Source organism: Dicentrarchus labrax, unplaced genomic scaffold (genome assembly GCF_905237075.1).
Source record: "Dicentrarchus labrax unplaced genomic scaffold, dlabrax2021, whole genome shotgun sequence".
Classification (NCBI taxonomy): Eukaryota; Metazoa; Chordata; class Actinopteri; family Moronidae; genus Dicentrarchus; species Dicentrarchus labrax.
In genome coordinates this window covers 24,791,783-24,805,207 of record NW_026136707.1, presented here as the reverse complement: position 1 = coordinate 24,805,207, position 13,425 = coordinate 24,791,783, and the positions used below count along the sequence as shown (strand labels likewise).

General features: G+C 39.9%; 1 protein-coding gene across 2 annotated transcripts in view; it reads right to left on the bottom strand.

Moving 5' to 3' along the window:
• snrka (SNF related kinase a) overlaps positions 1–13,425 on the bottom strand; it is a 50,574-nt gene that overhangs the window by 11,130 nt on the left and 26,019 nt on the right. For both annotated transcript variants that reach the window (XM_051405299.1, XM_051405298.1), the window contains exon 4: positions 4,754–4,966. In XM_051405299.1, coding sequence (XP_051261259.1) covers positions 4,754–4,966 — 213 coding nt within the window. The remainder of the gene's footprint in view (positions 1–4,753; positions 4,967–13,425) is intronic.

The window sequence follows — 13,425 nt, the reverse complement described above, 5'->3', positions numbered from 1 at the left end:
ATTTCTACATCTGTCTAGAACTGCAACTTACAAATAATTTCTTTATCGATATCGATTGCAAGTTATTTTCCCAATTAAGTGATTAACTGTTTTGTCTATAAGATAATAGTGAAGAAAATAGTCAAAAATGACACAACTGCCCAAGAGGAGAGGGAGAGACCCCAGCGCTACTGGCAGAAGAGCTGTGGACTGTGATTACTCTGAAGAGCAGGCTAGGGAATGAATTACAATATAACATATTTGAATATACTTCTCCCCTTTTCCCTGGTGGTCTTAATAAGTAGCTAAGTTATCTAGTGAAAAGTCTCCAAGTTGGCAACACTTGTGTGCACTGGTTTTTTAAATTTAAGTTAGCTAATGAATAAAATAAGATATATATTTCATGAGGCATAAACATAACAATTTGATTTCTAATTATTATTATTCTACTGTCCCAAAAACTGTATCTTTGTATCCCTAAGACAAAAGGACATCCTTCATTTTGAGCACTGGCTGGAACCAACAAAGATTGGCATTTTGGCTTCAAAAATGATTATCATCAACTTTCTGTTTATCAACTAATCTATTAATTAATTGTTGCAGCTCTACATCAAATCAAATACATCTTTAACACAAAACAAATGTGAAAAAATGTAAGTGAATTATTTCAGTAACATCAACACAAGACATTACCACAGAATAACACTGGGACTCAGGAATGGAGGAAGAGAGTGGAAACCCTGCAACAATCCAAACACCACAACACACAGGAGAACATGTTCCAGCAGCTCTGGCAAGCACGCCCTGGAAGCTAAAGTGGTAGACATGTGCTGTGGTTGAGGTTCCACCAAAGAGAATAACACAACACTGTTGTTACCAAGTCAAGAGTCAGGCTTGTCCAACAGGTCTTGATGCCAGACACGGGACGTGGTTTTAGCTGTCTACTTTCTAACCACAATATTTAGATAAGCGAAGCTGCACCTCCATTCCAGCAGACTCTATCACACATGACAAAGTGGTGATGGTACTAACTGCAAACAAGGGCTGTCAAACTTTCGTATTAGAGTGGGAGAAAATTAAATATTCCAACTTTAATGAAGGAAACTTTAGAGCCTATAAAGCACAGCAAAATTCACTCAGCTTAACCTATAGTAGTCAGTAAAGTCAGGTGCTGATTGAATAATCACACACAAGTATTTTATGATTTGCCACCATAGATGACAAAGTTACCAACTTTGCAGACTCTCCCTCCTCACTCTTCAACCACAAAAAGTCAGAGGACCCCCGCCGGACTCTTGGTAAGAGATACCGATAAGATAGCAAGCTTTATATGCTTTATTTATATGAAGACAAGTGGTGCTGCTGTACAACGCCACACAGAGACTATAATGTGTGGGTATACTGCTTGTCAATTACAGTACTTGTTCATAATTATTGAATTAACATCACATTTACATTTATACATCTGCCAAAGTGATCATGTTTCTTCCTGAAAGAAACAAACAATGGTACTGAACTGACCTGTAGATACACAAAGTCATTTCACAGTCTAACACTTCTGACAGGCTCAGGCTATATTCCCTAATTATATGACCTATTCCATTTTAAACTATCCATAACACTTTTCATTGAGAAGCGTGACCTGCTGACCTCTGTGACCCCATACAACCTGTGGAGTATAAAGAGAAGAACATTTCTCAGACTCCCTGAGCATCCAGTAGGATTAGAGCAGAGAATCTCTGCATATTAATGAAACTAATTAAATGCTGAAGACTGCTGCCAACAGCTGTATACACACGAGGCATGAGAGCATTTACGCACTGCGTATGTGTCACACTTTGAGCTCTGATGTGCTTGTTTGCTTGTAGCCCAAGGCACTGGTACTTCCATGCTGTTACGTGAATAACCACAGTGCCTTAGATTACAACTGCAGATCCTTTTGTAGTTGTGCTGCTAAGAAACTAGTTTTCTCAAATGTTCCAGACTGTCAAATATTTCACTTTTTGTCAAATTGAACCATTTCAAATTTTTTTAATGGAAAGGGAAGAAATACCGTAAAACGTCAACTAATGGTCTTTATTTACCTCAACTGCAGAGAGAAGCAGGTCTTTGCTTATATTTGACAAATTTTTTTCAAATTTTCCCTGTTTTAAAAAATCTATTTTATCATATTTTAGTTAATACACTTATTTTTTCTGATCTACATCTTTTTTTAAATTTACTGTTAATGCAATTTCTTTTATTTGCTCAACACAAGTTTACCCATTGTGTTGATAAAAGCAGTCAAGCAGCTCAAAGAGCACAATCCCTTCCTGTCCTGACAATTACTGACAATAGTTTTAAAAACTGAAAAGTGAATTGGGAAGCAATTGGAAATAACTAAATGAAAATAGTATTTCTGTTCAAAAGAAAAACTCAGAGAAGCTGAGTGGTGAGTGTGATAGGACTCTGTTTTACTGGGGGAATTCAGTGTGGAAGCTAATACTGTTTGAAGTGCATACGACTGATCTGAGACCTGTCATGGACCTTAATAAGTCTTTATAAACATGGCATAGCAGGCCAAACGATCAAATGTGAAGAAAATATTTAGCTTTAGGGTTACATTAGTTACATTATACTTGAACATGTGGTTGGTTTTGACCTTGGCTGTGATCAGACAGCTGCTTAACTTATCAAATAAAACCATACATTTTTCAATCCACAGATTGATAGATTATATAAAATTATAATATATACATTTAAAGATAAAAAATGTGTGCGAACACAAACTAATGTAGAGTTAAGCGAGTGGACTAATGAAAGCTGGGAGTACCGGGAATCTTCATTATATATATATATATATATATATATATATATATATATATATATATAAAATGCTATGTCTACATCCTGTCCCTTCCAGCAGCTCAGGCTGTGATCAGAACATAATAAGGGGAAATATGTGCAGCTAAACTCAGAAAGTCCCATTACTAAACGTGATGCCACTGCTTCATTTCATCAAATGGGGGCATAGTTAAGTGACTGGCAGGCCAACTCCTCCTCTGTGGTTGACGGAGTACTATAGTGAATGAAAACCTCCCAGCCTTTGTACTACGCAGTCTATGATAGCTAAGCTATGGTCTCTGCTACGTGACACGTCACGTTATGAAAGAGCTACAGTACCAGACAGAATGTAGGGTAAAGCACAACTGTAGTAACACAACATCAGGCGCACACACTGGGACACAACAGATCCATCACAGATTGATGCTCAGTGGGGAAGCCTGGCTCATAAAAACTGTGAGCTTCAGATGTACAGTTCATCTCTTCCCCATCGCTATCGCATGAGCTTACACACTGGATCACAGTATCTATTGAAGATGCACACATGTATTCTCATCTATCAGCATAAACATTCCCCATTAGTGTGTGTGCAGAAATGTCATGGTGAATTTGTAGCTCTGAAAGGATGAAAGGAATGACAAAGGCAAAAACTCTTAAAGTGGTGTGTATACTGCATGTGTGTGGTTCTCCATCGCACCACAGGTAGCTCCAATGAGGAAGATAAAGGTGAACTGTGAAACAAAATTGACAGGAACAAGTGTGAACTAGAAATCATGACTTTGAAATCAACAGCTGTTCTCTCTTTTGTTCCTTCAACATCCTCTCATGCATCTCTCTCTCTTTCTCAGCATGTAGCAGCAACCAGCTTTCTCTCATAGCTGCAGGCTGAAGACGGTTCTTCAAGTTAACGCTGCCAGCATGCTTCAGGAGTTGTGTGTGTGTCGCGTTATACGGCTCCTCACACGTCAGCATAGTGAAGTGCAACAGAAACAGGTGGACTTTTATGGAGGCAAAAAATGGAACAGTGTGATTGCTATCAAAGTAATTGCATGTGGCTGCATGCAGACTATGGGTCTAGTTTTCATTGATTAATGTGTGAGGGTGAGCGTATTTACAGTTGAATTACCAGATAATCTCCCGTTCAGTGACTTTGTACAAAGGATTTGAAAATACAAAATACTGATGCTCGTATACTGTACTGTAAAGTAAAAAGGTCAAATTCTAGTTGTTTTCTTCTCCATTGCTCTTGCTAGACACATTTTGTGCATTCCATTTAGGGCTGATTCCTTCCAAGTCTGCATTTTATAAATCAAAGGGTCATAATGGTCTAACAAAGCAGCTGATTTCAAAAGATAAATCTTACTTTGATTAAATTTGGAGGACTCAACCAGAATGTCTTGAAAACACCACTGTGTCAAAGGGTTAGGTTGTACCTGAAACCAGGGGCCTTTCCAGACTTTTTTGACTGGGCTGGCACAAGTAGGGCACTGACTTATACAGGGGTGGCAAGAAGTCTTTCTAGTAAATCCAAATGCATGTAATTCCAATATTGTTTATAGACCTCAGTATGCAGAAATATTCAAATACACTAGGTGAAAGTAACACATTTATACTACATGCAAAAAACTGTATGTTTGTTGCCCAAAATAGCATGTGATTAGAATAAAGTGGGTATGTCTGCAGTGGGGAGACTTGAGGATACGCATAGAATCCGTTTTCATTCAGATATCTATCCTCATTTTGGAGCGTTAATTAGACATGCTAGCATGAGATGAAAGAAAACATCTGCAGTTAGGTTTGGGTACTTTACATTTTTCTAGACTTTGCATTGTAGGAAAATGAACGAGGAAAGGCAGGGTACTATCCTTGTGCACAAGAATTAAAGCACGTCTTTGAGGTCCATACCCCAGTTTGTATATTACAGATAAAGACAAAACATAGCACAACTCACTCGACTATGGCCTCGCGGTCAGCAATGTCTCCTAGCACCATGCGCTGGATGATGCTGTTGTGTTCCTCGTCCGACAGGTTCTTGTGGGACACCAGGGGAGTGTTGTACTTGGTGGCTGGGGATGGGTCGACCCCCTGCAGCCAGGCATGGCTCTCGATCTCCTCCAGGGAAGCCCGTCGCTTGGGATCCCTCTGAAGCATACGGTCTATGAGACTGGAGCCAGGAAGAGAAGACAGGCATAGGAAGAGGGGAAGGATGAAAGAGAAAGAGCATAAACTTAAAATCACAGAAATCATTACACATTGTCAAATATGTTCTCCATCAGACCAACTGGATATTTGCTTCTGGTTGAGGCTGGTTACTTTGGCAGCTCGATTAATGAACCTTGAGCATTTGGCCTGCTTTGGAGTGTAAGAGAGCTGTACCCGGGTGTGATGTTCAGAGTGAGAGCAGATGAGATGAATGACTTGAGGAGAAATAGATGCTGCTAGGTCTGTCCCCATCTGCATGCTTTGTAAAGTACTGGTGCTGGCTGACTGCTTCCCAGGTGCTTGAAGGTCTCCACCTGCTCCCCCACCTGCCCCTTCAGCCTGAGGGAACAGACCCATCAGGACGGGATGTTGTCAGAGCTACTGATGAGTGACCGGTGGGACTTTTCACAACGTCACATCACTCTTTCCCTACTGGTGTTCCTTCACTTTGTTTTTATAGTGGAGTCTGATCTGTGGTCCTGTGTCTGATCAGGATTGTTTTGGCTGACATGTTAGAGCAAACATCACTGATTGACTGCTGCTGTAAAGACAATCTTGTTATTTAATGGGAATGAGCACATCTGGCCTTCAGAGTAAAGCAGATATTTTCAAATTCTTTTTGAATAAGCAAAAAGCACGTAACTCAAGAAATAAAACCTAGAGGCCTTTAATGACACAGAATGCCATTCACTATACAACTGTGACACTTTAGGACTGATGTGTCCACTGTATACTTCCTTCTTGATTGATAATGCACACATTAAGTCTAAATGCTGCTGTGGAAATGATGCTTTTACTCTGAAGGACATGATTTTATTCCATCTTTTATTCTGGAAACCTATGGTCATCCATACTAACGTAACAGAAATCCCCTAAGTATTAATAAACAATGGTTCTCTTCTCTGTGGTCATCAGCAGTCTGTAAGAACATTTGCCTTTCTGAATTTGCACATTAGCTCATTTTAACATGTTTTTCATGAATTTCTTTTATGTGAGGGTACAATGGCAGATGCTGAAGGTTACCTGTTTGCAATACAGACAGAAGGGACTCTAGTGACATCTTTTCCTCTCCTATAGTTTCCCCTTATTTGGGCTGAAATATATATATATATATATATATATATATATATATATATATATATATATATATATATATATATATATATATATATATATATATATATATATAATAGTTTATTTAATTAGTCCTTGCCCACTAAAAAAGAACTTGCACACAAAGACAAAGTGACAAACACTTTTACAGCCCTGACAGTAAATCTGCCACCAGTCTCCCTGGGTTTGTGGTGTAGATGTCTGCTGAACCGGGACTTGTTGTTTCCCCAAGTGCAATCCAACCTTTTTTGTTGGTGTGTCGAGGAAGAGCAGATGGGGGTATTGAATATATGGCAGTATATATGTACAGTGACAGACTGCGCCAGACATTGGCTTTGACAGAGCTGAGGATGTGAAACTACAGCTGGTCAGCTGGCAGCTTAAATTCCACACAAATGACACTGTTGAAAGCTGAGATTGCACTTTAATAGGATTAGGTGGGATATGGAATCTAGTGAAAAGACTAAAATGAATGCAGGAAAAATGCACCAGGCATCCAGAAGTAAGCCATCTTTGTCATCTGCATAATAGGGGAGTAATCTGAGGTTGTACATTTTGTAGACGACAGACTGACAAAGGAGAAAAAGAAACAACATGTGACAAGAAAATAGTGACGATAGCTCACTTCAAATGAAAAAGAAGATCTTTTTTTTTTTTCAATATTGTAGGTTGACCTGGCCCACCTATACTGGTACTTGTATGATTTTAGTGACAAAGGGTTATGAAACAAGCACAAAAAGCTACACAGAAGCTTTACTTTACCGCCATAGGTCTTATTTGTGACAGCTGCACACAAGCACAGCAATCCACCTACATATTCACACATATAGTCTAAAGCTGAGAAAACTGGGCAACCAAGCTTGAGCATTTCAACTCATGTTGGCTTTACTGAGTGTTTTCCAACTCTATCCAATCCCCAAAAGTATATGTGCTAGAGCAGACCATGGGATGGAGGCTACAGGCTAACAGGCTGGGGCAAGAGCGGTGCTCGGCTGTCTGTCAGTCATGCTGGAGATTAGTCAGAGCGAGCCAGGCTCCCAGAGGACTACAACCAGCAGCAGTAACAGCAGTGGAGGGGGAGATATAGAGGCTATAGAGGCTTCAGGGAAGGCCCAACTATCTGCACACTGCAAGGACACTGATAGCAACCAGTATGTTAAACAGTATGCAGAGATGCACTTGTAGAATATGTAAGTATGGACTCACATCCCCTGAGACAAATTAATTCACTGATGTTTTTTAGTTCATTGGTCAGGGTCAATGCTCATGAGCCTGAGTTAGACTAGAATCTGTTTTCCCTGGCTAGATGATAAAAACAGTTTTAGACATACAAGGTTTCCACTCGACTGCAACAATATAATAAAACAATACATCATGAAGTTAACATATACAACAAAGTGGAATGCAAGGCGGTATAATAAAGCGCACATGCAGGAAATTATGACAAATGACACAAATTCAGCTCTACAGGAAAGGAAGTGTGGTTTTTACTGCCTCAAAAAAAAAAAAAAAAAAAAAACACAAACAGATCTGTGGAGGCGTTACTGTTGATCAATGCCTATGAACCAATTGTTATTTCAAGCAGTTACGGCCTTCAAAACTAGCCCAGATTTATCACAAATACTTAAAGTGTTATTGCATTATTATTATTTTATTGCTTTATTATTACTATTATCAACAATTCCCCTGGAAAGACCAAGATTAACTAGTATTGTCTGTGCTGCCACAGCATTATACACTGCAGCTGTGTCATAGACTTCCAAAGGTTGTCTTAAATCTATTTAAAACACATCGAATAGACAAACTGTTGCACTAAATGATACCCTTTATAACAATGAACGTGATCGGTGCAGTTTACTCTGAAACAACTCTGCAGGTGCACTGTCAATCTCAGGAGACAATCTCAGTGACAGGCAGATGTGGTCGAGCATGCTCGGGATGTGGTTTCTATGTGCTCAAAGAAATAACCTTCCCTGCCTGTGTTCACTGTGATGAAGAAATTGAGAAAGAAGTGTTTTTTTAAGTCATTTTTGTCTATAACATAGAGGCAAAGCTCTATCATGCTGTGGATACACAAATAATAGTTGCCAGAAAGATTGATTTATTGCTGTCTTTGGTCTTTTAATAAGATTTGATAGTAAAAAGATAAAAAACAGCAACAGTTATGCAAATTTAAAGACACTGTGCTGTTTCAATTAAGTTCTGTACCACGCAAGGACAAGATGACAGTGATACAGATTGAGTACGTCTTGAAGATGCCTCATATTTTAGAGGAGCCACTCTGATATCAGCCATGCATATTATGGTAAGTAGATGTTTTAGTAGACAGGGGAGAGACTATCTCTGACCCACTGTCTGAGGTGGTTTGGTACTGATCCCAACCAATGTCATCCAATCATGATTTTAAAAATGAAAATGAAAATTGTAATGCAAAAATGATTATTCCGACTAATTGTGAAATCTTTCAAAATAGTCGTAATATGATTTTTTTCATTGTATTGTGCAGCCTTGCTGTACAGTAATTTCCTTTGCTCATATAAAAGGCAACAAATGTCCCAAATCCCAAAACCTACTGTAAGCAGGTGCACATTTGAAGAATGTGCCTGCATGCAGAACAACATCTTACAAGCAACAGGCAGCCCCCACGGGTGTCAGCACAAACAAAAAAGGATGCCCTCTTGAACTCTAAGTATATGTGATACTCTAACCAACACTTGCTTTCCTACAAATGGCTGCCTTGTCCCATCAGTCTCTTCCTCGTTCCCTTTGGACCTCTAGAGAGAGGCAGTGTATTACTTGTCACACAGGGCTGCCTGTTCTTACATTTCCTTCCACTACAGGTTACACACACTCACAGTAGTGTATAATAGCTGGTCCACACATTCTCATAAGAGGCTGTGTGCCCTCAGGTGTGAGAGATCCCACCAACCCACGAGCCAGAGAAAGTGTTAGTGTGTGAAAGAGACCAGGAGAGAGAAAATTGCATCAAAATACGCATGGATATTTTCTATATTCCTCCACATTTAAACAATGGAAATCAACAGGCAGTGAGTTGGCTAAACCCCAGTTCTGACGCACCTCAGCGTCAGTGATGTGTGTGAAGAGTGTTTGTGTGTGTGCACACTCCTTATGGTTTGTACAGTAATGACAGGAAACGAAGGAACATAGTGTTCTGTTTGCTTGTGATTGGCTCAGAATAAGTCCACACGATCACCATCCACACGTCACGCTGTGACAGATACTAGAGCTACAGTGCACAGTCTGTTTCTACTTTTGTTGATTGGGGTTGTAGTGGCCGTGGAAGAGGAGGGGTTGTGTGCGGCGGGGGTGTAAAACAAACATTTTATTTCCAGTCTAATCCCTAGAAATTAAAATCGAGGATGACAAAAGCAAACAAAGCTCAGAAGGAGGAGGGTGTGGGATTGCAGAAGCGAGCCAGTGAATAATTAATTAATTGAGGCGTGTAAATGCATTTTGGTGAGTCAACAGGGAATAGAGAGCAGGAAGACAGAAACATCTGCACACACGGAGGCGAGCCACAGACAGAAACACATGAAGAGAAAAGGGAAGATTGTGTTGATTGAAAAAGCAGGCAGAGAAAAAAAAAGGACAGTGGAGCTTATGGGAATTGTTATCTCGAGGACGAGAGCACCCAAGTAGAGACTCGCAACAGACCTTGACCTTAATTACAGCAACGTCTAAAACTGAGCCCATTTAGAACAAGGAGTTCATAATTACTGGCAGACTGTCAAAGGCAAACTAGACTCCAGAAAGCTGTCCGTCTAACCTCATCACTTACCAGGCCTCTGACTCTTTGCTCTCCTCTTTCTGCGCCTGTCAAAGGCTGCTGTAGAATCTAAGCAAAGGTCAAATACAGGCCACTTAGACAATTAAGAGAATAGCTCACCTAGTGTGCCGCCACCCGCGTATGGAACAGCAGTCCACTGGGTTTGACCACACTCTGCACTGAGTGTAGGTGGAGCTGCCAGCTACACCTGCTATCACTTCAATACCCAGTAATAATTAGGAGTCCTGAATACTATAAAAAACAGTTTGATATCATCTATTAATATGGGATGTTTAGTTCCTCCGGCAGAACAGTTTATATTGACTAATAGCGTTGGGCAAGTTACTGAAAAATAGTATAATAAAACTGTCTTCGGCCACTGTAAGGCCAGGTGACACTCAGATGTTCTGCTTTTGTCTGTCGTCTTTTGCAGTTGTCCATCATTTAAATTACAGCACCTGTTAATGCATTATTGAATTTGAAAACGTAATTCGTTACATTACTAGTACCCGCCAAAAGTAGTGGAATTACTGTTACAACACATTACGTTATTATGGTGTAAAACAGCAAAATGTCCTAAAATGTCATTTACCTTGTTCAGACTGTATCGGTAGTGGTTACACCTTGGTAAAAAGAGAAGTGTGTGCAGGTAAAGTTGTGAAAAGTATGTACCAAATGAATCACTAGATTGAAACTACTAAAAAAGAAAGTTCAATGATGCATGTGCAATGATTTAGTAACTGTATGGGCTTGGTGAATAAATCCCATTATCTGTAAAACTGCATTTTTCAGACTGTGCCTCGCAGATAAACTGTAAATAAGATGAAAGTGACAGGCTTTGGGATCATTGGACAACATTAGGAACCTCTGCACCAAGTTGCTGAGTTTGCAACTATTAGAAACCTGAGAAGGTGCTGGCTAACCAATTTATGGTGAGGTTGTCAAAAGTATCTATACTGTGATAATGACACGGCCTTTCAATAATATAGAAAGTACCGAAGCTATAGAAAACAGATCTACAATCAGATTTTCTAACCCAAGGCTGCATAGAAGAAACAACGGGGATTGGGTACTGTATCGAAGTGTAAAATGATGTTGTCGTGACAAACTTAACCTACAGCAGGCAGACAATGACTCTACTTGACTTTGCTCTACAATGCACCCTAGTCCTCCCATGCTTTAAAACAACACCTATTCCAAGGAAAAATGACTGAGCCTGGACACAGTCTCTGTGTCAAAGAAAGATGTCTCCAATATTGCAGCTTTGGATCTCCTGGTTTCCTGCTGCGTCACCAAGCAGAGAGAAGAGACGAAGGGCAAACAGAAAACCATGACAGGCTTGAACATGTTCCCTATAAGTTTCACTTTTGTGTTTCGTTCTCTGTCCATCTGTAGGTTTTTCCCTCTCCTATACAAACCATATCTTGGTTCTTGTTTTCCTCTATGAGATACACACAATATCTGTGGGTTTGAGACTCACATTTTCCAACTCTCTTCTCTGTGTGTTTGTCTACCTTCTTCTATTTTTGCACAGCCCCCAAACATAAGGCAGCGGAAAAACTCTGCTCTCCCAATTAGCCATAAGTCAGACTGAGAGCAGACGATGCAGAAAGGCCAGTGTTCACACTATCCCCTCTCCTGATTAAACATCATATTAGCATTTAAACAATGCGATTTCTTTTCATTTGTGTTGGCGACTCTAGATATATAGATTTTTGTGTTTTGTTTATGTGTTCATGTAAATGAAAAACTGGCCTGCATACAGTTTTGGATTATTAAACTCTTAAATATAGATATCCATATTGGTCTCACATCTCCAGTATTGGTCGTGCTTTATTGTAAACACAATATAACTTTGTTTTAAAATTAAAAAAAAAAAAAAAAAGAAAATCACACCACAGAGGTTCGCTAGTCTCCTCTGAAAAATGTGAAGTAGCACATGCCCTTGTGCCACTAATGACTGAGTATCTGATAGTTTTATCAAAATATTTTCCCAAATTACAATATCCAACGAGGGATTATCATGGTGGCTCATATAAGCCAAAATCTTTACCCTGTCAAAATATAGGAACCTCGTCTTTCTGCCAACTAATAAGTGATTTTTGTGATAATTTGTAGATTTTCCCCCCCAAAAAAGTTTCAAGACGCTATAGATCTGGTGAATCACAACCAGTGTGGCAGACTTCCCGTTTTTTTCTTCATGTCTTATTTGTGGTACTGTCATCCGACCTCCTTTGTCATTTACGACAATATCTACATCTAGCATCTTGAAATGGTTGATTATGCCTGGGTCTCTACTGTTTCTCTAATTGGCGATGTCGATTGCCCTGTGTGAAGATACTCAAATCCTATACTGTGGTAAGATGAAGCACTGCAGCATCAGCAGAGGCTGGCTGGAAATCCAAACTTGTGAGATGGGAGGATAATTTACCAGTGACTGACATGGTAAAAATATAAGCTTGGGACTCAGCATGCGACAAATAGCTGTTCTGCTCTGAAGTCAAAGCCCATCAGATTGCTCACAGCTGCTTCAGCTTAGCACTTCAATCTAGTCAGATATGTCCTTCGACTCAGAGGAGATAAGCGTTTATTTCCTGTGTCTAAAAATACTCCGATGTGCTGTGGAAATAAAGAATTGGCCTTCACAACATGTTGAGCACACTGGCTCTGATGCCACTGCTCATGCCCATGAAACCCACTCATTACCCATTGCGTCAATTCAAACAACTTATGGGTGTTGAATTGGAATAACAGTGGCTTCTAATTTCTGAAAGTTTTTACCTCTGACAGTTTGTCTAATCAGATCTGCTTCAATATGCAGGATATTTATGACTGCCTTCTACAAATGTTTGTGCGATAGGGCTTCTGAGCTAGGGGTGTTGTCAAAACCACAAAATAAATGCTGTGATACTCAATACAATTAGACAAATACGAGATGTCCCAGTAGCTCACCTGGTGGAGCTTGCGCCCCATGGACTAAAGCAGAGAGCTTACCACAGCAGCACGAGTTCAAGGTCAACCTGTGGACCTTTGCTGCATGTCAGTCCCCTCTTTCCCCCATTGTCTGTCCATCTTCAGCTGTCCCTTTCAAATAAAGGTGTAAAAAGGCCCAAAAACTAATTGGATATAAAAGGGCTGTGATTAACCTAAAGAAAACCTCTTTGTTGTTAAAAAATTGGGTGAGGAAAAAACTGCATCATTAATATTTTCCTGATTAATCCTGGCCACAGTTCTTAGACAAGCTGTCCATTCATACTGCTTCAAAAATTACCCCAGCGTATATTGAGAGAATTAATTAGTACAAAATTAAGAGTGTGATTTACTAACACACACGGTTCATTATGCAGCTGCTAATTTATTTGCCTAACTGCCTAACTTATTTTGGGTGTGGAACATGTGTTGTCGTGTGCAGTTGGATTGCACAGCTCTGCAGCTGGGCTGCTCAAACTGAGATTAAAACCCTGCCAGCTACTGGAGCAAATTGGTCTGCAGGGCCTGGAATAAATCAGTGCGGCTACTGC